Raw genomic sequence first — 27,969 nt, 5'->3', positions numbered from 1 at the left:
AAGTAGCTCTGTTTATCTCTTTAAGTGGTTTGCAGTGTAAACATGTTCCTAGAGTTCCAGAATTCAGGGTAAATGCAAATAGTGATAAAATCAAGTAAGGAGCTCAGTGCTTGCTGTGGCTCACTTGCTAGGCAAGTGCTTAAACACTTGAGCTAGGCCTTCAACATTTTTGTTTTACTTATTTTTCAGGTAGGATGTAGCATTTTTCACCTGGGCTAGCTTGCTCCCAGAATCAATAGTACAGATATGTATTATTGCACTTGGACTATTTATTGATAAAGGTCTCTCTTAACCTTTTCCCTGTGCTAGTCCTAGTCCTGAACTTTCATCTTATTGATTTACACCTCCAAAGCAACTGAGATTTTGAGTGTAAGCACCACACTTGGCCTTGAAATGAGTTTTACATGTATGGGTCATATGGTACAGAGTAAAAACACAAATTTAAACAACAATTCACTGAACTTTTTTAAAAGAATATATATCTTTAATAAGTATTCCAAGCAGTTTGATTCATACTAAAGTTAGAAAGCTATTTGATAAGGTGGATAAATTCTATTTACCTGTTTGGAAAAAACTGTACAATCTCCTAAAACACTAAAAAATAATACTACCGGCTGGTGTTGGGTCACAAAGCCATGTCCCCACCGAATTTGAAAAAAAAAAAAATACTACCTTTAGGAGCTATCCTGCTTTTTCCTTTTCCTATTAATTTGCTTTCCACAAAATGTTAGTAAGATCTTTTGAACTGGTCAATTCTCCAAGAATAACAACAACTAAATTATATTTATATCAATGATTACTATTTATAAATTGGCTAATTTACCTCAAGATTTGATGGTGCAAACATATAAAGTGAGCTACATCCTGACATTCATAACTTACTCTTCAGTCCCCAAAATGCAAAACTATAATTTCTAGTGTTTCTATATAAAACTTCATTGGTTTTAACCCAGAGACTTGCCTTTTAAAGAAATGGAAAGTCTTCATTTTTTGCAATTAAAAAAATTTAGCTGCAAAAAGAGTTTAATTTTTAGTGTATTTTCCAATTATTTTATACAAAAAGCAGTGCAGCATGGTAATGGTATCGTATGAGAAATAGTTAATGATGCCTAGTTTACTAAAGAGAATAGTTAATAATGTCCTCAGGAAGTTTTGTGGTGGACTGTCAACACTCTAAGTGCACTAATATGATACAGTCTATAGTTATTTTGCTGGCCTTTCTCTAGAAGTAGGCTTCACAATTCATTGAATTAACAATAAAATGAGAACTACAAGAAAAATAATATTCATATTCAGTTCACAAATATACCTTTCTTGCTATTGGCTCCTGACCTTCCATCAATGTGTACCAGCTGACAAGTTTATTCCAGCCCTCAGTTGGCAATAGTATGTAATCCAATTCATCAATAAGATGCTCTTTGAGCGACTGGGCATCACCATCTGCAAGAAAAAACCAACTCAATCCATAAAATGAAATAGTGGCACATTATCTCTAAATATGTTGGTTATAGAACACTATAACTTATTTAAATACATGAAGATAGCTTAGACGTATTAAAAACAATAGTTCTAAGAAAAAAACAGTTCTGGCAAGAATCATATCTAAATATTTCAAAATAGACTTGCTTAAAAGGTTCTCAATGTATATAACTAGTCTTCTGAAAAATAAATGTACTATTAAGTTCCTAAAAGTACAAATATGTAATTATTAGCTAAGATACTTAACAGGACTGTCTTCCCAAATATTTTGAATATCAAGATTCTCTCTTCAGACACAACAGTGGTTATTATACCATTAGCAAATACAGGAAACTCAATAGGAAATCAACTAACTTTTTTTTTTTTTTTTTGCCAGTCCTGGGCTTGAGCTCAGGGCCTGAGCACTGTCCTTGGACTTTCTCAAGGCTAGAGCTCTATCACTTGAGCCGCAGCACCACTTCTGGGTTTTTTCCTATATGTGGTACCGAGGAATCGAATCCGGGTCTTCATGCATGCTAGGCAAGCACTTTAACCACTAGGCCAAACTCCCGGCCCCTAAGATCATGGAGGGTTTTTTTTTTTTTTTTTTTTTTTTTTTTTTTTTTTTGCCAGACCTGGGGCTTAACTCATGGCCTGAGTGCTGCCTTTGGGCTTTTTTCAAGGTTAGAGCTCTACCCCTTGAGCCACAGCACTACTTCCAGCTTTTTTCTATGTATGTGGTACCAAGGAATTGAACCCGGGTCTTTGTGCATGCTAGGCAAGCACTCAACCACTAGGCCAAACTCCCGGCCCCAGGAAATCAACTAACTTTTACAGAGATTAATTATAAGATACACAGGCTGGAAACCATGGCAGAAATCACAAAAGAGTATCTGATAAATCACCTCATTATTTGAAAAGCATATGATCTGCATCCCTCTTAGATATGATTTCAGTTGTATAATCACTTTCAATTTTTTAGTTAAAGTTAAAAAAGTTTAGTGCAGGACATGTCACAGATCTAAAAGAGATTTCCTAAACGGTGAGTAATAGCTATATCACAGTCTTAATTTGACCTCATCTGTTAATCAATCATTTGAATTTCTAAAGTATGGAAACAGAAATAGCTCAATGAATTAAAAGAATCAAAGAATGCTTTTCTGTTGTTGTTCTGAGTTTGTTGGTGGTTTGATTCTAGGTTTTATTTTTTTTAAGATGGGGGTTACTATGTGGACTAGGGTAGCCTCGAACTTGAACTGCTCTAGCCTCTACTTTGAGTACTGGGATTACAGATGTGCATCACCATGATGGTCCCTTCTGAGTATTAGAGGTTTAGATTTTTTTTTTTTTTTTTGCTAGTCCTGGGGTTTGAGCTCAGGGCCTGAGCACTGTCCTTGGGCTTTCTCAAGGCTAGAGCTTGACCACTTGAGATATCTTACCACTTCCAGCTCTTTCTATGTAAGTGGTACTGAGGAAACAAACCCAGGTCTTCGTGCATGTTGGCAAGTACTCTAACACTACTAGCCCAATCTCCCAATCTGAGTTTAGAACTTTTACCTGGTTAAACAGGTGCTCTTAAGCCACTTGAGCCATGCCTCCAACCCTTTTGGCTCTAGGTTATTTTTGAGATAGGGTCTTACTGTTGGCCCGGGATTGGCATGACACTGGCCTCAGATTTTGATCCTCCCATCTACAATTTGTCAGGCATATGCCACCATATCTGGCTTGTTTTGTTGGCAGGGGGTCTTACTAACTTTTTGATGAGGGCCTCAAACCTTGATCCTCCCGATCTCCACTTCTTGAGCAGCTGGAAAAACAGGCCCCTGAGTTAACCTAATTAATAGACACAGGAAGCAAAACTGTTCTTTGCAGCATTTCAACAGTTTCAATGTACTATTTCTATTAAGTTATATAACTATATAACTATAATCAAAGAGCAAGAAAAAAAGCTGAAGAGATTAACAGAATGATATTCATTCTAGAATCACCTGTGGTCACAGGTTTCTAAACTTTGAGGAAGCTATATTTATATAGAAAGAAAAAGGAAATATCTGAATTCATTATTAAATTCAATCGCAAGTATAAACTAATAACTTATAAAGTGCAACTGTGTGTGTGTGTGTGTGTGTGTGTGTGTCTGAGATGGTCCTGGGGCTTTAACTTGGGGCCTTGGTACTGTCTTCAAGCTTTTGTGCTCAAGGCTAGCCCTTCATCATTTGAACCACAGACTCCATCCACTTCTGGCTCTTTGGAGGTTAATTTGAGATAAGAGTCTCATGGATGTTCTTGTGCTGGCTGGCTTTGAACTGCAATCCTCAGATTTCAGCATCCTGAGCAGATAGGATTACAGGTAAGAGCAACTCCATCTTTTAAACATTACTTGTAACTTTTAAATTGTCCATACAAACAATCTGAAATACATTTTGAGAAAGTCTGAAGAGAAAATTACATTATTTTAATTCTTCACTAAGCATCCCATACTATTAGAGATATCCTATAGCAGTTAACTACATTGTAACTGTTTGTTTTCAAACCATTTTGTTTTCAAGTGGTATTACATGCCTGTAATTCTAGTTACTCATAAAGCTGAGACCTGGGGATGATGATTCAAAGCCAGCTCCAGCAGGAGAGGCTGTGAGACTGTTACTGCCAATTAATCAGCGAAGTGCTGAACTGGAGGTATGGCTCAAGTGGCAGAGCACCAGCTATGAGTGAAAAGCTGACTGAAAGCACAACACCTTGATTTCAAGCCCTGGTGCACACATGTACACACTCATACACACCAACACTACAAAATCCCAAACTATAAAGAATTTCCACTGTAGATCAGGATGTATTAGGGGTAGTGAATAATTTGCCAAAGGTAATTACAGAAAATTACTGGTATTATGAAATCCTTTACTTTAGAAAACCATGTTATTTCAGTTAATTTTCCAAGTGACACTATGAAGTAGATCTCTTCAGTCTCTCCATTTAAACTACAAAGAAAAATAGATATGTTGATTAACCTGCCAAGGTCAGATGTACAGAAACTCACAGAGTTTGAATTCAACATGAAATCTCTTTAACACTCATTTTCTCTGTATTACAAAAAAAAAAGAAGAAGAAAGAAAAAGGAAAAAACAGGAAAGGTTTAAAAATCAAAGCTTACATGATAATTTCTATAGTAATTGAGTTTAGATTGTACAAAATGACCAATTCATCTTTTTAGAATACACAAAAAAACAGAATTGGAATTATTTCTGTATGTATTGGCATATAATAAATTCTATGTATGTAAGTTATACAACTTGATCAAGTTTTCACGTATCAAGTGTAAAGTCCTCATTAACAAAATGAAGACGGTATCTATCATTCCCAGAAGTAAAAGTTTGCAGCTAAAGGCTAATTTGTACTTTTCAGAATTTGGTATGAAAATAGTACCTGTACTATTTTAGAATTACCTATCAACTATTTATTCTTTAGTTGCTGAATTGGCCTTTATATATGAGTATTATCATATATTTATTCATTCAAGTGTCGATGGGCGTTTGGGGTGCTAATACTTTTTCTAATATTAGAAAAACCTGTACAAATAGTTCTGTACAACTTTTCATGTGGATGTTTTTATTCCATCTTAGCCAGAAACTGAGAACAAAGTACTTGCATTTTATTCTCTTTGGATATATTAAGATGTAAAGTGAAATTGGCAAGCACTGAGAGTTTTGTAAGAATGCAAAAATAGTAAACTATAAGAATGTTAGTATTCCACAACCTTTAAACATACCATATGTCAATTAAGGAGGAAAAAAAAAGATAATATAGCATTTCTTCCAAACATTTACCCAGTACTTTGTAACTGATATTCTTTACCTCAAGGTTTAATAAGTCATTACATCATAAATAAAATCTGTCATAATACTGAACAGTAAATAATCAGAATGGAATAACCTGGGTTAATTAGGTGAAATCTACAACTTAAATGTCTGCTTTTTTTGTCTGCTTTGTTGTTGGATATAAACTCAGGGCCTCACATTTGCTAGGCCTACTTTCTCCAGCTCGACATTTTGTTGGTTATTTTGGAGATGGAGTGTTGTGACTTTTCTGCCTAAAGTTGGGTTCAAACACAGATCTTCTGGATTTAAGCCTTCTAAATAGGCAGGATTACAGGGAAGAGCCATTGACACTTAGCTTTCCCTTTCCCATTCCTTTTCCTTTTTCCTCTCTTCTCATTCCTTTCTCTCAATTCTCCTGCCTCAGCGTCCTGCATAAGATTATAGTTGTGTTTCACCATGCCAGTCGTGGGGCTGGGCACTGCTCTCCCTGAACTCTTCGGCTCAAGGCTAGCAGCTCTCTACCATGTTGAACCACACCACCATTTCTAAGAAATTTCTAACTTATACATTTATTCACAGTAATCTTTTCCATAGCAGGTTCACTTAAAATTTACACATTGAAATTTAACACATTTACAACTTTAATAAAGGAAGAAAATAATGACCTTTGAGAAGTCCAGAGTTATCAATGGGTCCAGGATATACATTTTGCTCTTCCATCTGGTACTTGTCCCAACTGTCAAAGCCAACATATTTTTTCCACTGTTTAAACCACCGACTATCTACTAGATACCTATAAAAGAAAAAAAAAAAAAACTGGTTAAGAAAATTACCAGGTAATACAAAACCAGTAAAGAAACAATCTACTTTTAATATTTCATTTCGTGCCAAAGAACATGCCTAACTGAAAGGGTTATTGAGAATAAGAGTATAATTAATATAAAGCATTGCTTTTAATTGTTCCATTGGTATCTACTACTTGAGCACATGCACCGATATAAATGTTAAAAAAAAAATATATATATATATATATATATATATATATATCTCATGCTCTTTACAAAGCATGGCAATATGTGTCAATAGAACCAAAATTCAAATGATAACAAGAATTCATTAAAATGTTTTAAGGTTTACAAGAGCGAGGACTCAATAACTGCATACCCAAAGCTATGGACATGGTAATGGAAATATAAACATAAATATATACACATAAAAACCTATGACTCTTGGCCAGGAGTTTGGCCTAGTGGTTAAAGTGCTTGCCTAGCATGCACGAAGACCCGGGTTCAATTCCTTGTACCACATACATAGAAAAAAGCCGGAAGTGATGCTGAGGCTCAAGTGGTAGAGCTCTAGCCTTGAGAAAGTCCAAGGACAGTGCTCAGGCCCTGAGCTCAAGCCCAGGACTGGCAAAAAAAAAAAACAAAAAAAACAAAAAAAAACCTATGACTCTATAGACATAATGTTTTATTTCATAAATTAATATGTTTCTATGACATACAAACCTTTAGCCTAATTTTGATTAAGTTCTAAATACTAAGTCCCAGTGATTGTAAATGGATTCCCTCCTTGAACACTTGGTTTGTTAAACTTGTCATTTAAAATATGATGTAAAAATCAACATTAATAAATTCTCTAATAAAAAATGTTTTAAGGTTTGAAATATGGTAAAAATAGAAAAACTGATTTACTAAAAGTTTACATAGCATGTTTATTATTACATATATTTTAGTATAATTTGGTTTTAAATAAAAAAGATTGTTACTAAGGATTTGCAATTGTTATAATTGTAACTGACTTTAAAAAAAACTCTTAATCATTGTTTCTTTATCAACAAGTCTTTTTTTTGTGGCTGTTGTTGGTCATGGTGTTTGAGCAACAAGTGATTGTTTTTTGTCAATAATGGGACTTGAACTCTGGGCCTGAGCACTGTCTCTGAGCTCATCAGCTCAAGGCTACTTCCCTACTCCTTGAGCAATAGTGTCATTTCCAGTTTTCTGGTGGTTAATTGGAGATAAGTGTGTCTCAGACTTTAGTGCCCAGGCTGGCTTTTGCAATCCTCAGGTCTCAGCCTCCTGAGTAGCTAGAATTATAGGTGTGAGCCACCACACCTGATCATTCCTCATCTGGGAGTAAAATGGACTGGAGGTTTTCCTTATATTAAACAAAGTTGAATTGCAAGTAAAATCCAAAGTAAAGGTTAGGGATATGTATGCATAATATATATAAATTTCTCAGGAGATCACCATCCAGTGTTTTCAGGGCTTACCACATATAGCACTGGGAAATAAAAACTCACAGTTGTGTCTGAAAATAGAGCAAAGGCACTCATGTAACAAAACCTCACAATTCTTAAGGAATATTCATGAGTGATTTAATTCTCTAAAAGTAAGTATTTAGAATTATCATGTACCACAATTTGAAACCCACTGCTAGGGTTACATAACTGAAGAGCTTCACATTGTGGAGTTGAAGATGGAGAAAATGAGAATTGAGGAAGCACATTTAAAGAAACTCATGTGCTAAAATTATACTTGGCTGAAAAAAAATCACTAAAGAATTTAAACTCCTTCTTCCTAATTTAAATAAGAACTCAGACATTTGATCTTTTTTCTTTGCAAACAGGTATTTCCTCTGTTCCATTCATCTAGGTATATATGGCTGGACTCATGGTGATATCATTGTGTACAAATTACTTTTATCTTTATATTGTTGACAGCAAGTTCCTCTGCTTGTTTTTACTAATATGCGCATTGGCTTTTTTTTTTCATTTTAATTTTTTGACAGTCCTTGGGATTGAGCTCACCGCCTAGGCACTGTCCCTGAGCTTCTTTTGCTCAAGGCTAGTGCTCTACCACTTCAGCCACAGCACTGTTTCCAGCTTTTTCTATGAATGTGGTACCACACAATTTAAACCAGGTTCCTGACATCTTAGATTTCACAGCCACCAAAACTGTGAGACATTAACTTTGTTTTTGAAGCCACTTTGTAGTAGCTGCCCCAAGAGACTAAAGCACCTAGATAATTTCTATAGATTTTCATACATTAGCCTGCTTTCTAAATTCTACCCAAGGCAAATTTCACCTTTCAAGATAAAAGAGAATATTTATTGGAGCATTTATGTATTTCTCCACCATTTAACTTATATATCAGCATACTAACAAGCTGGGCACTGATGGCTCCATGTGTAATCCTATCTACTCAGGAGGCTAAGATGCAAAGACCAGGGTTTGAATTCAGCCCAGGTAGACAAATTCAAGACTCTTCTCTCAAATTAACCAGTAAAAGGTCAGAAGTACAGGTACAGCTAAAGTGGTAAAGTGCCAGTCTTGAAGGGAAAAGCCAAGCAAGAGCAAGAGGCCCTAAGTTCAGCATCACACACAAAAATCATACTAGCATTCTGTTTTTGTTGTTCTTGTTAATGTTTTGTGATAGACAAAAGATTCACTTTCAAATTCTATAAATAGTTCAAGAGAACCAAAACCCTTCAAACATTCTATGAAGCCAGTATTTCACTCAACCCAAAAGTAGACAAAGATAAAACAACAAAAGACCACCATTTATTTGATAGAAATAGATGCACACATTCTCAGTATAATATTCTGCAAACTAAATTCAAGAGCATATTATAAAGATAAAAACATCTAGTATACATAATACATATATATATACATATACATACACATACATACATCTTCATGTCTATGCATATAAAATAAACTAGAGTTTGGACTGGAAATGTTTAAAGTATACACTAGAAATGTTGAAAGTAGGAAAATTCTCAAATGCAGTTAAATACAATTTTAAGAAGAAAAAAATGAAAAATCCTAAATGTAATTAAGTTCTTTTAAGATACAAATATAGCAAAATTCACACTTATATTTTTAATTTTTTTCCAAATAGCTGAAATTGTATTAGACTATAACAAAAAAAGAATCAAAATAAACCTTGAGGGGCCTGGAGTTAGAAAAGTGGTGTTGTGACTCAAGTGGTAGAGTTCTAGCCTTGAGAAAGCCCAAGGACAGTGTTCAGGCCCTGAGTTCAAGCCCCAGGACTGACAACACAAATAAACTGAGGATTTTTTTGATAATCTTAACTCTCTACAACTATTTGTTAAACATACTTCTAAATGTGACTCTGATATACAATAACTAGTTTCAAAAACTTTATCTCCTTTTGAAGTAGCCAGTAAGTCAGAAAAGATTTAAAAAATGATGCAGTGACATCTCATAAAGAAAAAATATATAGCTCACTACCCTTGATATAATAGAAACAAAATCATTTTAAAAATCATAAAGTTGACATATCTGTTACTGGCTGTAAGATGATCAAATCTTAGTATCAAATATACTAAAACATACTCCTTACACATATGTAAAATAGATCTAAATATTAAGGGTCAATCATTTAGAATAGAACAAAGTATAGAGTAGTAATAAACTATAACAAACTAATTTAAATTTCTACATAGGAGTCTATTCTTCATAGATGAAAATCAAATATATTCCTGAACTCCTAAGACTTCTACATTACCATGTAACACAGTTGACACATTTATTTTGTAACATATATTAAATCAATTTGTTTATATTAACACCCCTGCTTATGGCTTATTCACTATCATTTTTCCATTTTTGTGAGTAGCAAACAATTTTTTTAGCGTACCTCACACTAGGTCATTTACTTTTATTCTTACATGCTAGTACATAAATTTGAATTTTTTTTTTTTATCATAGCCAGGCACAATGCTTCATGCCTAGAATTCCATCTATACCAAAGGAGACCATAAACATTTCCATTAAGCTAAAAGATTCCAACCCCCCCCCCAATATACCACATCTGTCATCGCAGCTACATGGGTGGATCATAGTCCAGTCTGGCCTGGACAAAAATTTTGAAACCCTATCTCAAAAATAGCAAAGCGAAAAGGATGTGGGGTGAGGAGGCTCTAGTAGTAAAGTGGTGGAACATCCCTATAGCAAACACAATCCTTGAATACAATTTTGCTACCAATAATAACAAGAAATTTGTTTCATAGTATGATTATTATTTGGGTTCAAATAAGATCTCAATGGAGATCTTTAAACTCAGAAGTACTTTACACTTACCTAAAATCCTCCTAATTTTCTTAGCATGATCTTCTGTATTTCTAGTAATTGTAATCTTTGTCAGTTTCTAAGTTATTAGGTTGAATAGGCAACTTTGGTACTTTAGGACCTACAGTATGATAAAGTTAGAAGCTTTAACTGTCCAATTTTACTGCACTACAGCTTAATCTCCCCTACTTCCACTGTATGTCAATAGACAATCTAACTCTCCTTAAAATCTAGACCAGTAGGGGCTGGGAGTTTGGCCTAGTGGTTAAAGTGCTTGCCTAGCATGCACGAAGACCCGGGTTCATACAAAAAAGCCGGAAGTGGTGCTGAGGCTCAAGTGGTAGAGCTCTAGCCTTGAGAAAGTCCAAGGACAGTGTTCAGGCCCTGAGCTCAAGCCCAGGACTGGCAAAAAAAAAAAAAAAAATCTAGACCAGTAGTTTTTGCAACTATACTTTGTGTACAATTTCTTTCTGCTTCCTTGAAGACTTTCCTCACACACAACTCCTACATCTTTCTTTCTCTTCTGGCTTTTTCCAATCAGCATATATATATATATATATATATATATAATACATAATATATAACAAATATGTATAGCATATATATAATCACCAACTCTTTCTCTCCCTTTCTCTCAGTCCACTGTTCCATTCTTGGCTTTCAATCTTATCTTTGATCTCTGCTTCCCCAAAACTCATTTATTATCCAACTGAGTAACGGTTATGCCAATAACCCTCTTATAATCAACAAGAATCACCTTTTAAGGAAATCCAGTAGACTCATAATTTTATATACTTGTTAATGTTTAAAAAAAAAAAAAACTCCGTGATTCTACTTCTTTTGTGGGAAAAGGGAAATACTTGCTTTTACACAACCCTCTTCTTAGCTTAAATACTTCTCTCACTATTCAGACTTTTTTTTTTGGTCGGTCATGAGGCTTGAACTCTGGGCCTGGGCACTGTCCCTGAACTCTTCAGCTCAAGGCTACCGCACCACTTCTTGAGCCATAGCCATAGCCCCACTTCTCATTTTCTAGTGATTAACTGGAGATAAGAGTCTCACCTTATTTAGTGCCCTGGCTGGTTTTGAACCTCAATCCTTAGATCTCAGCCGGGCTGGCTTTGAACAGCAATCCTCAGATCTCAGCCTCCTGAGTAGCTAGGATTACAACTGTGAGCCACTGTGCCCGGCTTAGTTCATAATTATCTATAATACAATTTATACAAATGACTCCAAAATCTAGATCATGGGACTAGCTATCTAGTTCTTCAATTACATTTTCAATTCTTTCTAAACTTGGATTTTCCAGGATAATTGAACCTCTAGGCTCCAACCACCTTCACCTCTGTATTTACTAATTTTCTAATATTCCTTTTTTCCTTTTTTGTTCCAGTACGGGGGCCTGAACTCAGGGCCTTGCACGTTCACTTGTCCGTTTTGTTCAAGAGTATCACTTGAGACACACCTCCATTTCAGACTTTTTGCCGTGTAATTGGAGTTAACAGTCTCACAGACTTCTCTTGACTGGCCAGCTTCAAATCATGATACTCAGATCTCAGCTTTCTGAATAACTAGGATTATAGGCATGAGCCCTAGTGCCCAACTATATGATATTCTTTTAATGAAAGTTTTCATCAGTAACTTAATTTTCTAAGCCAGAAACCTACCTCCATTTCATCTAGGTACTAAGTATTGTCAACATATTTCTGTCTGTCTTCTTTCTTCTGAGAAAAGTATGTTACTGTATATCATTTTTGATGTCATAGATTACTGAAATAGCTGCTCAGCTTTTCAATTTACTTCAGTTTTACTGTTTCCAATATGTTCTCTATTCTGCTGGCTACAAAATTTAAAAAGCATAAATATCTTTTAAAGTTCTTAAAATTAATTAAAATGCTTTATTTTTAAAATAAGCTTTGGCTAATGTTGCCATTTAGCTGTTAAATCATTTTTCCTCTTGCTTCTTATAATTTAGCTGAAGAGAAAATTATTATAGAAAAGTTATGTAACAATAAAATCACACTACCACTAAGTATATAGGGAAAGCCTAGCACTCTAATTTTCACACTCTACAGTTCAGTATTTTTCCCCTACTACATTGAGCTCTTACTTTAAATCTCAATAACTTAATGAAACCTAAAGAATATATAAATACTGGATAAACCATACACTATTTCTCCTCTTTATGGAGCAACTTAGGTTCTCTTTTATTTATTTACTTGCCAGTCCTGGGCTGAAGCTCAGGGCCTGAGCACTGTCCTTGGACTTTCTCAAGGCTAGAGCTCTACCACTTGAGCCTCAGCACCACTTCTGGCTTTTTTTCTATGTATGTGGTACCGAGGAATTGAACCCGGGTCTTCGTGCATGCTAGGCAAGCACTCAACCATTAGGCCAAACTCCCGGCCCTTAGGTTCTCTTTTAAAACATAGTAGAAGAAACAAAACTGCTACCAAGCTAAAATTTAAAAATAAAAACTTAAAAGGTAATTCCATCCATTTTAAGAAAGTATTATATTGCCAATGTAGAGCAACTTCAGCAAATATTGTTTGCTAAAACAGCAAGAGGATTTGGGGGAATTCTGTGTATTGGATATGAATGAAGTTTGAGTTTATAGAAAGGGGAGGTAAAATACTATATTAATCTAGAGCTAAATGGAACCAAACTATATAGTCTTTAAATAAATTTAAGACAGAGATAAAGATTAATCAAAAGTGCAATAAACCCAACCACAATATTTTTAACAAGGATGACATAGGATTTAATTTGCATTTCTTTTTTGGGGGGGGGGTCAGTCCTGGCCTTGAGCTCAGGGCCTGAGCACTGTCCTTGGACTTTCTCAGGGCTAGAGCTCCACCACTTGAGCTTTAGCTCCATTTCCGGCTTTTTTCTATGTATATGGTACCTAGGAATCGAACCCAGGCCTCCGTGCATGCTAGGCAAGCACTCTACCACTAGGCCAAACTCCCGGCCCTAATTTGCATTTTTTAAAGATCACTGTAAACATATTGCAAGATTAATGGAAGGATCAAACAGATACAAAATGCTCAGTAAAAAATTATATTGTTATATTGTTAAGAATACTTAAAAATCAAAATGTTAAAATGCTACACATTTTTAGAAGCCTTAAGAATACAGTTTGTAATTGAGACCTAGACTGAATAGTTTTCAATGGCTCTGAGTAAGTTGGGAGTTTCAGCGTCAACACTGAGATGGTCTTCATGGTCAGGAAGTAGCCTTCATTGGCTCAAGTGGTAGAAGGCCAGCCATGAACAAGAAATCTCTGAGCAAGTGTAAGAACATGAGTTTGAGCCCCAGTAATGCCAACAAGAAAAAGAAAAAAAAAATTTAAGGAGGGTCTTGGAACTTCACTAAAGCTACTAAAAACAAAAACGCTAGATTTTCTTTTTGTGTGTGTGGGGAGGATAAGACAGGAGACTTTCAAAAGTCATTTGGTTTTTTGTTTTGTTTTTGCCAGTCCTTGGGCTTGAACTCAGGACTTAGGCACTGTCCTTGGACACTTTTTGCTCATGGCTAGTGCTCTGCTACTTGAGCCACAGCATCCTTCTGGCTTTTTCTGAGTATGTGTAGTACCAAGGAATCTAACCCAGGGCTTTGTACATGCTAGGTAAGCACTCTACCACTAGGCTACACTCCCAGCCCTCATTTAGGGTTTTCATGCACAATTCTTTTAAGAACAATAAGGGTCAATACATGGCTTAGAAATAGTCTGAGATGTAACAGTTTTAAGAATTATGAGGAGGCCAGGAGCTAGAGGCTCTCATACGTGTAACCCTACCTACTCAGGAAGATGAAATTTGAGGATTGTGGTTCAAAGCCATCCAATGCAGGAAAAGTCTGTGAGACTCTTATCTCCAGTTAATCCCCAGAAGTGGAACTGTGACTCAAATGGTAGAATGCTAGCCTTGAGCAAAAGAACTCAGTGACAGCACACAAGCCCTAAGCTGAATGCATATAACTGACAATAAGGAAAAAGTAATCATGAGGAAATTCCAATAGCAGAATTCAAGAAATCAGAAAAGTACTGAATGTATAATCACATGTATTTATATAAGTACATCTTTTTATAAAAATACACATGTACATAAATATGCATGCACTTTGAGAATATATTATATACACATGCTTATATAAATATATATAAAATTTTATCTGTTATGCTGACAACTTTCATAACTGATCAATTGCTAACAATCTTGTTAATTTTTTTTAAATTATAATTCTGTGGAATAGGAAAACATAGTATTTGTAAAAAGATAATACATTAAAAGTCCAAGCCTAACTCAATATAGCACACAACATCAGAAAAATTCCTATAACTATCTTGTGCAGAATTAACAGCATGAACAATTCTGGTAACGAATTCATTCACCTAATTAACAAAAACTCAGTGAAATGTATAAGTTACATTGCAGTAGTGATGATATAAACTATTTTTACTATAAAAGAACTATTTAACAAGATCCAGGTTTTATATTATGATAAATCATATATTTCGCTAAGTTTCACAAGCAATATTAAAACTCATAATTTTAAAAATTTAGTACAAAGAAAACTATTAAGTACTTTCAGATAAACCTATAACCTGGTTTACCTTCACTTTATTTTAATTTTCAGATTGTAAGCATTTCCAACTTATTTTCTCCTCTGGACATTAATTCCATCAGTTAGCCAGAACCAATTTTATGTCCTTTTAGGTCTAAACAAAGAAAAATAAGGAATTCAAGAAGGTCAAGTAAAATACTGTGACATATGCCTATATTTCTATCTATTTGGAAGTGTGAGGTTGGAGGGGCATGGTTCAATGACAGCCTAGGCAAAAAAGTTCATGAGATTACATAGCAAAAGATAGAGCTGGAAACAGTAGCTTGTGTGCTTATCCTATAGGTAAGGCGTAAAGCATAAATAAAAAGATGGGGGTCCACATATGGTAGATGAATAGCAGGGCCTATTCTAGCAAAACAAATTACCAAAGAAAAACAGTGTGCAAAGGACTGAAGGTATGGTTCAAGTGGAATGAGCACCTGGTGTAAACTCCAATGCTGCTAAAAAAAAAAAAAAAATCCTAGCTACTCAGGAGACTGAGATCTGAGGATCTCAGTTCAAAGCCAGCCCAGGTACTAAAGACCCTGATACTATTATCTCCAATTAATCACTAGAAAACTGGAAGTGAGACAGTGTTGTGCCCAGGCCCAGAGTTCAAGCCTCACAACCCGAGGGAGGATAGTGGGGTGGGAGAGGGGAGGCAGAGGCCAAATAAGATGGTTTTAAAATCATTTAGAACATAAATATGCATCAAGAAGAAAACAAGAATTAATAATGTTGACTATTACTATTATCAATTCCCTTGGCTAATTTTATATAACTTCCTATACTGGCAGATCTGAGAAAGACAAAAAGAAAAAAGGGTGGGGGAAAAAAGGAAAACACTAGGAAAAAGTGGAACTTACTCAAAACTAAGAATTCTTACAACCAACCTTACTCGAAAAAAATTTCTATCATACAAAAGAACATATTAGCTTTGAGAATAACACACAAACACATATCATAAAACCACATAGCACCAGAAAAAAACATAAATGTAGTCCTATAAATCCCTCTTTGTGCACCCTATCAGTATTTTATGAACTTTTGTGTATTTCTTACATAACTGTATTTCCAATTGCAGCAAATATTATTTTGCATGTTTTTAAAAAATGAAATGATATACCTTTTTTTTTCTATGGAGGAATTAATCTGGGCTCAGCACCCTTATAGGAGGTTATGCTATTTTCCAGCTACTGAGGTTGCTGTCCTCCCTCCTTGAATAGAAATACTGTTAATGTCTTTTTGCTAATTACCACGTCCATTTATGCTTTTAACACACAGTATTGTCTGGAGTACTTTGGAGTACAAAGAGTAGGAAAGAGATTTCTTAATTAAATGTCACTAACATTCATTATGTGAACATTACTATATGGAGTACCTCTAAATAGAGGAGTGGCAGGTGATTTAAAGGAATCTATTAGAAGAGTGTATCCTAAACAGAACTAATGTAATGAGGATAAGAACTGAAGAAAATACAAAATAACAATTTAGTGTAACATAAATTAATAAATAGGAAGGTGAAAGCAAACAAGAAGTAGTTGGAGAATTCAAATCAGATTTCAAAACTTACTATATAACTTCAGTAATTAAGACTTCAATGCTTAATTAGGCACTTATAAGGACAGGCAAATTTATTAATGAAACCTGAGAGTGTAGCAATAAACTTTTGCATTTAGAGTCATTTAGGTCTAGAGAACAGTGCCAAAACAATGCCACATGAAAGTGTAGTCTTTTTAATAACTAGAGCTGGGACAAATGGATATACATATGCAAACGAATGAAGTTGGACTGTTCCCTCAAATCATATATCCAAAAAAGTTAAATCAGTTGGATCACAGACCTAATTGTGAGCTGCAACTATAACACTTATGAAGAATATAGCATGCGCACACGTGTGTCTGTGTGTGTATGTGTGCGTGCGCATGCTCTCTCTCTCTCTCTCCCCCCCCTCTTTCTCTCCCTTTCCTCCTCTCCTTCTCCCCCTTCCTCCCTCCCAATCTCTCTCTCATTTTATTTTTGCCAGTCATGAGCCTGAGCACTGTCCTTGGGCTTCCTCAAGGCTAGAGCTCTACCACTTGAGCCACAGCACCATTTCTGCCACTACTTCTGGTACCACTTCTATATATATGGTACCAAGGAAGCAAACCCTGGTCTTCATGCATGCTAGGCAAGCACTCTACACTAGGCTAAATTCCTGGCACCAAGCCAACCTTTCTTATTTATAATAAACAGGACAAAAGTGACAAAAGAAAAGAGAGCCTGAAAATTGGATTCTATTATAAAACTTTTATGCTTCAATAAATACTTTCAAGAAAGTGAAAAGAAAACATAGAGGGGAGATAATTTTGCAAATTGCCTATTTGACAAATAACTTGTATCTCAGAATAAATAAGGAATTCGTACAATTCAATGATAAAAAGATAAATAACAAAAAATTTTAAAACAGGCAAAGGATCTGGTCAAATACACACAAAAACATATAACTAGCCTATTTAATAGATGGTCACAACAATTATCAACTGGAATAATAATGTGCATAATGCAAATCAAACTATAGTGAGATAAATCACTAGCACTATACAATGGATTAACAAGTGCTGACAAGAATATGGAAAAAAATGGAGCCTTCACACATTACTAGTCGTAATGTAGAATGTACAACAATTTAGAAAACTGTTCAGTAGTTCCTCAGAAAGGTAAAACATCTAGAAATTCCCCTTAGATAGAGTACCAAGGAAATGAAAACTTATAAACAATCATAGCAGGATTATTCATGATAAACAAATTTGGAAACCAAAATGTCCACCAACTGATGAATAGTGTTCTAGCTACACAATCAGTTCTCAGCAATACAAAGAAATGAAGTATTCACACATGTCACAAGGTGATAAATTTAAGTGAAAAAAATCTAGACACATCACATTGATTTATACAAGGTATCTACAACAGAATATCCGCAGCAGGGGGGATTGGTTGGAAATGGGAGGTCACTGCTAATGAACATGTGGTTTCTTCTTTCTTTGAAAATAAACTAAAACTGATTATGCTGCATGAGAATCCTACCTGTATGAAGATAAGAGGTATACAAGACAAGTCAGACTAGAGCCAAAAGATTGTAAAATATTTTCATATGATTAAGAGATAAAAACAATGATTAAGTGGTAAGACATAGCTGCCATTTAGTGATTTTAATTCTTCATCTCTCAAAATTGCCCCCATAATCTACATGTGGCTCTATCACTCACAGACAGGCAGCAGAATTAGAACCGGTGATAAAAATGCAGGTTTTAAGGGGTTTGAATGTGTTGGAATCTTCACTTTCTACTGACTTAAGTATATGATCAGGTGCCTGTAACTCTGTAACCTAGGTTTCTGTATCTGCAAAATAAGAATATTGCCATCTATTTTATATATGTAAAAACTCCATTTAATACAATAAATGTATATTTTGTGAACTATTTGTATTATATGATATATATAATTCATACTTATCTCTATCTCTTCAGAATCAAAAAATACTTTTGCATGAAACTCTCTCAAATCTATAAATATAAACCTTTCTATTTCATCAAAGATAAATCTCTTAACTGCTACTTTAAGTGGTAAAAACACTGTTTAAATAATATAAAATTATCAAATAATCTTTTACCATAATGAACTTGATATTCTTTCTATGCCAATAAGTCTGCATGTACAGCTCTTGCGTTCTATGGTACTGAGAAATGGCAAGGTTTCAGAACATTCATTTTTGTGAGTTACTTTGGCTTCTTTCACAGCAGAAGTCCTTTCTGGGGGTACTTCTGGGAAAGAAATTTCTCTAACAGTAAAGAATTTCCCCACTAATATCTGAGTCTTCTCAGAACTAAATTGAACAGCATTTTTGAGCTCTTCTGGAGAAGAAAGGGTAGGCAGTACTCTTTAAGTAAAAACAGTCCCCACAAAACCAAATACAGGTTAAGCCTTGGAGGAATTTTCTACATTATATCTCCTTTTTTGAAATATTCTTCATCATCTTTTTGAAGATGATTTTAATCTGTATTCAAAATTAAGGCCACTTATCAGTATTATTCTGGATTTCTCTAACAGTAACTTGTTTTCAGTATTATTCTGGATTTCTCTAACAGTAACTTGTTTAAACCGGATGAAAAAAAAATTAAGTACAGATCAGGAGAAATGACTTCAGGGGAACAAACAAGATAAAGAATGCTACATATTTGTTTTCTTTTCTGTTTGCCTTGTTTGTTTCTTTATCTGTCTCTGGGAGAGTAAGGACAAGCACAGAAACAGAGGCACAAAGAGTGAACAAAAGCAGCAGTGGTTCTCACTAAATAGTGTTGAAAATGAACTATACAACTTGTGTGGTTGGGTTGAGGGAACGGAAATGGGAAGGAAAAACTGGGAGTGATGGAAGGGGTGACATGTCCAGAAAGAAATATACTCACTACCTGACATATAACCTCTCTGCATATCATCTTTATAATAGCAATAAAAAAGAAAAAAGTTCTAATGGTAACTAAGGAAATGAAAATAAAAGGCACAAACTCAAATGAATTTCCCAAAGGAAGAAAAAACTACTAACTTATAAAGGTATATGGGGACTAAGAAACAAAAGAAACCTCCATGGTTTAATAAAATAGTATTTGAATTACATTTGCACATAAAGTCATTTTAATATCAAGGAGAAATATATATTGTGTAGCATTTGAAAATCGATAGCCAGTTATTTAAACCAGCTCTGAAATAACCAAATATAAAATGAAATATACTTTAAAGAGTACATAAGTATAAACCAGCACCAATGGTTCACATCTGTAATACTAGCTACTCAGAAGAATGAGATGGGAGAATTAAAGTTTGAAGCCAGTCTGGGTAGTAAAGTCCATGAGACTCTTATACCCAGTTAATCACCAAAAAGTCCGAAGTGGAGCTGTGGTAGAGTGATAGCTTTGAGCAAAAAAAAAAAAAAAAAGCAAAGGGATGGCAATTACTCTCAGTTCAAGCCCTAGTACAGCACAAAACAAAAACCTCCAAACAATGAAAATATGTATACAGCACCTGGCATTGTGGCTAATACAGAATAACATTCAGTAAATGCTCATTGGTAGTGGTACCAGAAATTTGCATCCCAATCAAGCCTATTGATTTTTCAGAGACTCCTCATCTATAAGAAATAAATAAGGGGCCGGAGTTTGGCCTAGTGGTAGAGTGCTTGCCTAGCATGCACAAAGACCCGGGTTCAATTCCTCGGTACCACATACATAGAAAAAAGCTAGAAGTGGTGCTGAGGCTCAAGTGGTAGAGCTCTAGCCTTGAGAAAGCCCAAGGACAGTACTCAGGCCCTGAGTTCAAGCCCAGGACTGGCCAAAAAAAAAAAAAAGGAAAGAAAGAAATATAAGTAATATATTTTGATCTTTGAGGATCAAATCAGATAAGCGTTTAATGAACTTTTATCAGTTGTTGTCAACCTTCCTCTCATTTCTCTGCCAAAACACCTGGTTTCAAAATTCAAAATCAATAATTATGCTAATGTTTAATAAAATTATCTCAAGGACAAGATAATGTTTAGTAAAACATTATCTGAAAGTGAAGGTAAGAAGAAATCACTTTTAAGTGACACAATTAAAATGACACGTATAACAATTTAAACAGCAAGACTGTTCTAGACAAGTAATGTTATAAAGACTATCAGTTTTCTAGGAAGATGGAGAATATATCCGTGATTATACCTACACCTTCCACTGTTTTTTGGAGACAGGATCTCACTATGTAGTTCAGACCTGCCTTTAACTCACAGACTTCTGCCCCAGTCTCCAGAGTGCTGGAATTTTAGGTATGTTCCACCATACCTGGCTGACCTCCCTGTCTTCAAAATGTTCTTCCATGTTAAAAAAGAAAAAAAAAAAAACCATTAAAGGCTAAAGGTGTTACTTCTGGAAAAAAAAAATCTGTGGGTAAACATGGAAACATAAATCTTCACTATTTTAATCACAAACGTAACTATACCAACTACATTTAAACATACTCATACTCTGTGTGTGTGTGTGTGTGTGTATAAGCTGGTCTTTTCCTGTGACTGCAAAGCTCCAAAAGACCTTTGTGTAACTGTGGTTTATAATAAACCAAATACTTTCAAACATGCACAAAATACTAGAACAAAATGCCTTACAAGATCTTACTCTACCTGTAGTACAATGTGAGAATGGGCCATATTGCCTCTAAAAGTTCACAATTACAGAGAAACAACTAAAACTCAAAAGCTCATCAGTAAAGGATTCCACAAACAGAATGCACTTTTGGATCAAAATGACATTTACTCTATATATTCAGTTATTCATCTACCTATCTTTAATCATGGATTATTTTCCAGAAGATGTAAGGTTTTTATATTCCATTATATCTAAACTGAAGAAGAGACAAGTGTGGGATAAAATGGTAGAATCTGCAGTTAAATATAAAATAGACACCATTTTAAAAAGGAAAAGAAGTCCTTTTCTTTGTAAAGTGGAACTATTTTAAATGAATCTTTAAAATAAGATGCCATTTAGTAGCATGAATGAAAGGCATGAACTACAGAACCATACGTCTTTGTGGTCAAATTCCAGCTACTACCACTGTGTGAACACACACACCTCTTTGAGCCTAGAATTTCTATACTGTCAAATGTGAATTATGTCAGCCCCTAAACTGTAAAATGAGTAAAATAAACTAATTTAACATATACTTAGAACATTATCTGATACTTTTTTTTTTGGCCAGTCCTGGGACTTGAACTCAAGGACTAAGCACTGTCCTTGGGCTTTCTCAAGGCTAGACCTCTACCATTTGAGCCACAGAACCATTGCCAGCTTTTTTGTGTTTTTTTTGGCCAGTCCTGAGGCTTGAACTTGGGGCCTGAATTTAGGGCCTGAGCACTGTCCTTGGGTTTTTCCCAAGGCTAGAGCTCTACCACTTGGGCAACAGCACCACTTCCAGATTTTTCTATGTATGTGGTACTGAGGAATCGAACTTGAGTCTTCGTGCATGCTAGGCAAGCACTCTACCACTGGGCCAAAATCCCAGAGTCACATTTTTCTTAAATATAATGCTACAGGCAATGGTCTGAAACACCAACTTTTAAATTATACTTATATGCAAGCAAGAAGAACCATTCTGTAAAATGAAATCATTTAATTTTATATTTGCTACTGAAAAAATAGTACAATTTGGAAAAAATAAAGCCTTAATGGTACAAAATAGATAAACGACACTGAGTAAGTCTGAAACTTCTTGGCCAAATGAGGTATATTAACCCTGGTAACACACAAAAAAAAGAAAATAATAATAGTTGCTTTTGTAGATTTTTAAGCAACTAAACGGTGACAAATAAGTGGTTCTCCCCCATTGACACTGAAATCTATGGCTTCAACATATTAGGTAGGCACTCTACCACTGAACTATATGTCCCACACCCATCTGTACTCCCACCCCAAAAACATACACTTTAATATTACTATTTCTAACCTTCTTTTCACCAATATATCAGTAGGTGAAGAGTTTACTTTTGGTTTCATTTCCTGTAAATGGTACAATGCCTGCCTTATTTGGTGGTCAATACTTTGGCATAACTAAAATCCTCAGTAATTTTTTTCAGAAACTGTATATTCAACAACGTGAAAATGATATGAGTAGAGTCACTTCACATTATTAACTGATTCTTTGTTAAGTTTATCTTGTTAGTATCACTCAAAGTTGCACAAATGTAAGGAAGTCATTTATCAGAGTAATATGAAAAAATGCTTGGCTACAGAGTGCTCTTATGCCTTTCACTATAAATCCAAAGACTTATGCTTTTAAGAATGAATGTAAGGGGCGGGACTTTGGCCTAGTGGTAGAGTGCTTGCCTAGCATGCACAAAGAACCAGGTTCAATTCCTGGGTACCACATATATATACATATATATAGAAAAAGCCAGAAGTGGTGCTGTGGCTCAAGTGGTAGAATGATAGCCTTGAGAAAGCTCAAGCACAAGCCCCAGGACTGGCAAAAAAAAAAAAAAAAAAAAGAATGAATGTAAGACTCCTTTATCAAACTAGGGGGCTATGAGTCTATGGACTCATTTCTGGGTCTTCTATTTTGTTCCACTGGTTCTCAGGTCTCTTTCTGTGCCAGTACCAAGCTGTTTTGCTTATTACGGTTTTGTAATAGCATTTGATGGTTGATATTCCTACTCCTCCAACACCATTCTTCCTGTGAAGAACTGTTTTTCCTATCCAGGGTCTTTTATTTTTCCATATGAATTTTTGGATTGCTTTCTCTATTTCACTGAATAGGCTGCATGACCACCCTCATTTGTGACAGCTAGAATGTGCCTCTAAATCTACAAGTAAACACACTGACCGGTTAAAAAAAAATACACTGATTTACCACCTGAACATCACCTTCCAATAACTAAAAATACATTAAAATATAAACTAAAATAAAAAAGACTGAATTTGAGGAAAAGCTATCATTTTCTTTTTCCTTTTTTCTTTTTCTTTTCCCAGTCCTGGGGCTTGAATTCAGGGCCTATGCACTGTTCTTAGACACTTTTTGCTAAAGTCCAGGGCTCTGCCAATTGAGCCACAGCACCACTTCTGGCTTTGTCTCTGTATGTGGTAACAAGGAATCAAACCCAGGGCTTCATGCATGCTAGGCCAGCACTCTACCACTAGGTTAAGCTCCCAGCTCCCTATCATCTTTTCCTCAAATGATTTTTGTTGGTCGTGGGACTTGAACTCTGGGCCTGGGAGCTGTCCCTGAGCTCTTTAGCACAAGGCTACTGCCCTACCCCTTGAGCCACAGCCTCACTTGGTTTCAAGTGGTTAATTGGAGATAAAGTATCGCACAGTGCCAGAACTGGCTTTGAACTGCAATTTCAAAAATGAGTCAGACAACTAAATTATTATCATCAATTATCAATGAGATCTGAACTCATAAATTCTTTATTAAATCTATACTTATCAACTTATTCTGGTTAAAATTCTGAATCAAAACTTTGTTCTACAATTTGGTCCTTTTTCCGGAGGGAAAAGGGAGAGGTTTGATCTGACAGTTTGCACATATAAAATATATTTTATGCAACTCCCCAGTACTATTTTGTGCCTTGAGTTTTTTTTTTTTTCTTTTTTGGGGGAGGCCAGTCCTGGGGCTTGCACTCAGGGCATGTACACTGTCTTTGGCTTTATCAAAGCTAGAGCTCTACCATTTGAGCACTATTTCAGGCTTTTTTTTCTATGTATATGTGGTACCTAGGAGTCAAACCTGGGTCTTCCTGCATGCTAGGATAGCATTCTACTCCTAGCCCTAGTTTTTTTCTTTAAATAGAATAAATTAATGCAAAAATACAACTTGTATATTCTGCTATTATCTAAATATCTGATACTGAGTTTTCTTTTCTTACAATGCACATGGACTTCCTATTTGTTTTTTTATTAGTACACACTAATTATACAAGGGGGGACTTTCAATACATTTCCAAACATTTACACAGCAGATTCCAATCAATTCTTCCCCTCATGCTTCCCCCACTCTAAAGCCCTTCTTAGTATAATTTCACAACGCTTATACTATTCAACATGATTTACAGTAACTTTTTTAAGAAACAAAAGTACTATCTGTAAAAAAAACAAACATTGAATTTTCTATCATATTGCAATGTCTATATATTTCAATATTTACTCTTTGGGATTTTTATTATAGAAACAACTACAGAAGTAGAGGGCAAAGTACCAAAGGTTAGATCAAAGTACTTGACTCCCAAGTCTGCCACCTACCAGCTTACTTGAAAATGATTCCCACCGCACAACACTGTACCTGGCAGGAAGTAAAAAGGAACTAAAATCGAGTGTGAGGCACCGAGCACTTGGGAAGAGCAAACTGCATCAAGGTGAAACCTCTATTAAGAAGCCAGCTGACCATTTCGCGGAGACACTGGAGTGGCTGCACTATTTAAAGGGACTCGGTCACACTGCAGAGTTCAAAGTGATCCAACTGGGCAATCTCTCCACGGAGGTGTTGGGGGGGGGGGAGAACCCCTCGGTAAACGAGAGGTGGGGGTGAGAAATCACGTTGTATTCTCATTAAAGGGGCCCCCATCGACCTTATCCTAAAAGCAGCGCTTCCTCTTCACACCCCCGACGTGAAGTCATTCCTGGGAGGGCGGCCCGCTAGGGCTGCCTGACCATTCGAATCTCTCCAGCTAGCTACCACTTTCCTGGGAGTTATTTCAAGTGCCCTGACCGGGCGGCATCGAACCTTCGCGGTGAACGCCAGGCTTCCAGTCGACTTATCTCCACGGCGCAGGCCAAACATCATTCCCTCCCCCAACAAACAGGATGGAAGGGCGGCTACTTCTAAGAAGACACCGGGCCTGGCTTCCCACCGCCACCCCCTTCCCATCCCTCCCCTGGAAAAGAAAAAAAAAAAGCACCGGACCACGTGGTACCCCTCAGAAGCCTAAGATTCTCTACTACTTCTCCACCGCCCCCCCCCGCCCTTCCCTTTTGACAAGGAACTGGAGAGCCAGGGGTTTCTCTTCCTTTCTGTGCAGCCCTGACACAGGCCACCTGTACTGGAACCACATTGCCAGAAAACAAAAAATAAAGCAAACAAACAAAAAATCCTATAGCCCGGAAGAGATGACACCAAATCGGTCATAAAAAGGGAACTTGGGAGGCTCGACAAGGCCCGGGGAAAGGAGAGGATCTGGAGTGGAGCTCCAGGGACCGGGAAAATAAGATAAAAATATGTATGTGTGCATGAATTATGTATGTATGTATTGGGGGGGGGAGAGAGCTGTTGGGAACGACCCGGATGGGTGTCCGGACAAGTGTCAAGTCCTTCGGCCCGGCTGCTGGTCACTAGGAACTCCGGGAGGAAGGCCTCGGAGGTGGGAGCGGCACTAGCCGGAGAAGAGGAGGAGGAGGACCTGGGGAAGCCGGAGAGCCGCCGCCCGCCGCCCGGCCCCGCGCGCGCGCCCGCGCGCTCGCGCCGCCCCCCAGGCCGCCCGCGGGCCCCGGGCTCCGCGTCCTCTCCCCGGCCCAACCTTTGCCCTCAAATCCCCGCCGCCCGCAGAGCTGCTGCTGCCGCTGCCGCTGCTGCTGCTGCCGCCGCCGCCACCGTACCGGTGCCCGCACCTGTCACCAGCCACAGACGACCCACCCCGAGGTTCCCGCCCCGGCCTCCACGCCACCCAGCGGACCACCGCCGGCTCCGACCCACGCCCCAACCCGTATTCCCTACCAGGTGTCCCCTTTCCGCAGCGAGGTCTTGAGCAGCGTCGCGATGTCAGAACGCTGAGTGTCCAGATCTGCCGCTCCGCCTTCCGCCATCTTCTTCCACTTAGCCGTAGCGGAGGCGGCGGCGGCGGCGGCAGCGGCGGCGGCGGCGGCAGCGGCGGCGGCAGCGGCGGCGGCGGCGGCAGGGACGGCGGCGGCACGCCCCAGAGCATTGTGGGAATGGCGTCCTTTTCCCCCCCCAACCCCCCGCCTCCTCCCCGGCCCCGCCCAATCGGATGGTCAAAACCAAAAGAGCCATGACGGCGGGGGAGTTTCGAGGGTAGGGACGAGCAATACTGAAGACTAGAGCAAGCCTCCGGGGCGTACCCGACGCCCGGGCTGCGGTCTGCTGCCCCCCCATCGGTCTGCGCTGGTCCCAGCACCCCGGCGTGGCCCATCCACGCCCCCCGTCCTTCCCCGGACCTCCAGGTTTGAACTCTCCTGCTTGCCTCGCTTGAGCCGACCCGCAGCGGGTCCGTGCCGATTTTGCCCATCCGGACTCGCTAGCCCGCCTCCCCCCCACACCCTTTTCTTTCTGCAGACCTGGGAGAACCCTTATTTGCTCATTCAGTCCCTCCGGAGGGGCAGGGCGGGGCGGGGGAGTACGGGGAATGATCTAAGGGGCAGTCAGTGTCGGACTCGGCGCGTGCCTGGGAGCTTGGCCCTTTACCAGGCGCAGAACCCCAAGCTCCACGAATACCGGTCCAAAGAACAATCTGAAACGGAACGTTTCGGGTGTCGTGTCCTTCCAAGGCTTCCCCACCCCACCCGCGGGGCCCGCCTACTGTTGCAGTAGGTGGAGACCTTTTAACAGGCTCTTTAGGACGCCTCCTGTATCTCCCCCTTCTCCCCCCCTCCCGGGCACACCCTGCCCAGTGAGCTGCCGGGAGAATTCTGTCCCAGTTCCTCCCCTGAGCCAGGAGTCAAATATGTACCAAATAAGGACAGGTACTTCAGGGGGAAAGAAAAGGTGTGGGGGAACCCCTTCCTGTGTGTTCAAGGAACATCTCCTCGCTCTCATCTTACAGTAGGAACACTTGAAATGAGACCAGATGATACCCGCTTTACTTTAGAACCAGCGAGTATTTGGCCAAGTGGGGAAATGGAGTCCCTGGAAAAATCAAACATCAGCGAGGTCTCAAAAAGCAAAGTGGTTGGAGATGAAAGTTAATATAATCCAGGTTCCGGAGCCCAAGTATCCTTCTTAAGAAAGCTTGAACTAAAATAATGTTAACTCCACAACTGGATCTGAGTTTTGAGGCTTGCTTTTTTTTTTTTTTTGCTTGTTTGCTTTTTATTTTTAATTTATGTGCTTCTGGAGTGTAAAAAAAATTCACTTAAGTAGTTTCAAAAGAGAATTGTGGCAAAACTTATTTAGCATTTCTAAAAATGAAGATACCCAAATAATTGACTTTTAATGTATCATACTGGTGAAAGCAAAGAGATGGGTAAGAGTCCTTCTCCCTTCTTTTCATTTTAATGCCTACAGAAACTCATTAGGAGAGAATGCAGTGACCATGGGTGTAGTCAATAAAAGTAAAAGATGCTAAACCCGTCCAGGTGAAAGTAATATTTTAGTGTTAGGCTTTTGGTATATCAGCATGTCGACTGCTTGTTTCTGCGTGAAGATTAAGTGACACAGTATTTTTTTTTTTTTTTTTTTTTTTTTTGCCTGTCCTGGGCTTGAGCTCAGGGCCT

At 37.6% G+C, this 27,969-nt stretch overlaps 1 protein-coding gene across 3 annotated transcripts in view; it reads right to left on the bottom strand.

The window, feature by feature from the left end:
* Positions 1 to 26,373, bottom strand: part of Usp15 (ubiquitin specific peptidase 15) — a 97,777-nt gene extending 71,404 nt beyond the window's left edge. For 2 of the 3 annotated variants that reach the window (XM_090327838.1, XM_090327841.1), the window contains exons 1-3: positions 26,237 to 26,372; positions 5,939 to 6,066; positions 1,310 to 1,440 (exon numbers count right to left, since the gene is read on the bottom strand). In XM_090327838.1, the coding sequence (XP_090183964.1) occupies positions 1,310 to 1,440; positions 5,939 to 6,066; positions 26,237 to 26,325 (348 nt within the window). In that variant the 5' untranslated portion in view covers positions 26,326 to 26,372. Of the gene's footprint in view, positions 1 to 1,309; positions 1,441 to 5,938; positions 6,067 to 26,236 lie in introns of all 3 variants that reach the window. The other variant, XM_090327835.1, reaches the window with a different exon arrangement.
* Positions 26,374 to 27,969: the final 1,596 nt, after the last annotated feature.

Source organism: Megascapheus bottae, chromosome 2, assembly GCF_031878675.1.
Source record: "Megascapheus bottae isolate mThoBot1 chromosome 2, mThoBot2.hap1, whole genome shotgun sequence".
Classification (NCBI taxonomy): domain Eukaryota; kingdom Metazoa; phylum Chordata; class Mammalia; order Rodentia; family Geomyidae; genus Megascapheus; species Megascapheus bottae.
The sequence above is the reverse complement of the archived record's forward strand: the minus strand, read 5'-3'. Positions and strand labels throughout refer to the sequence as shown.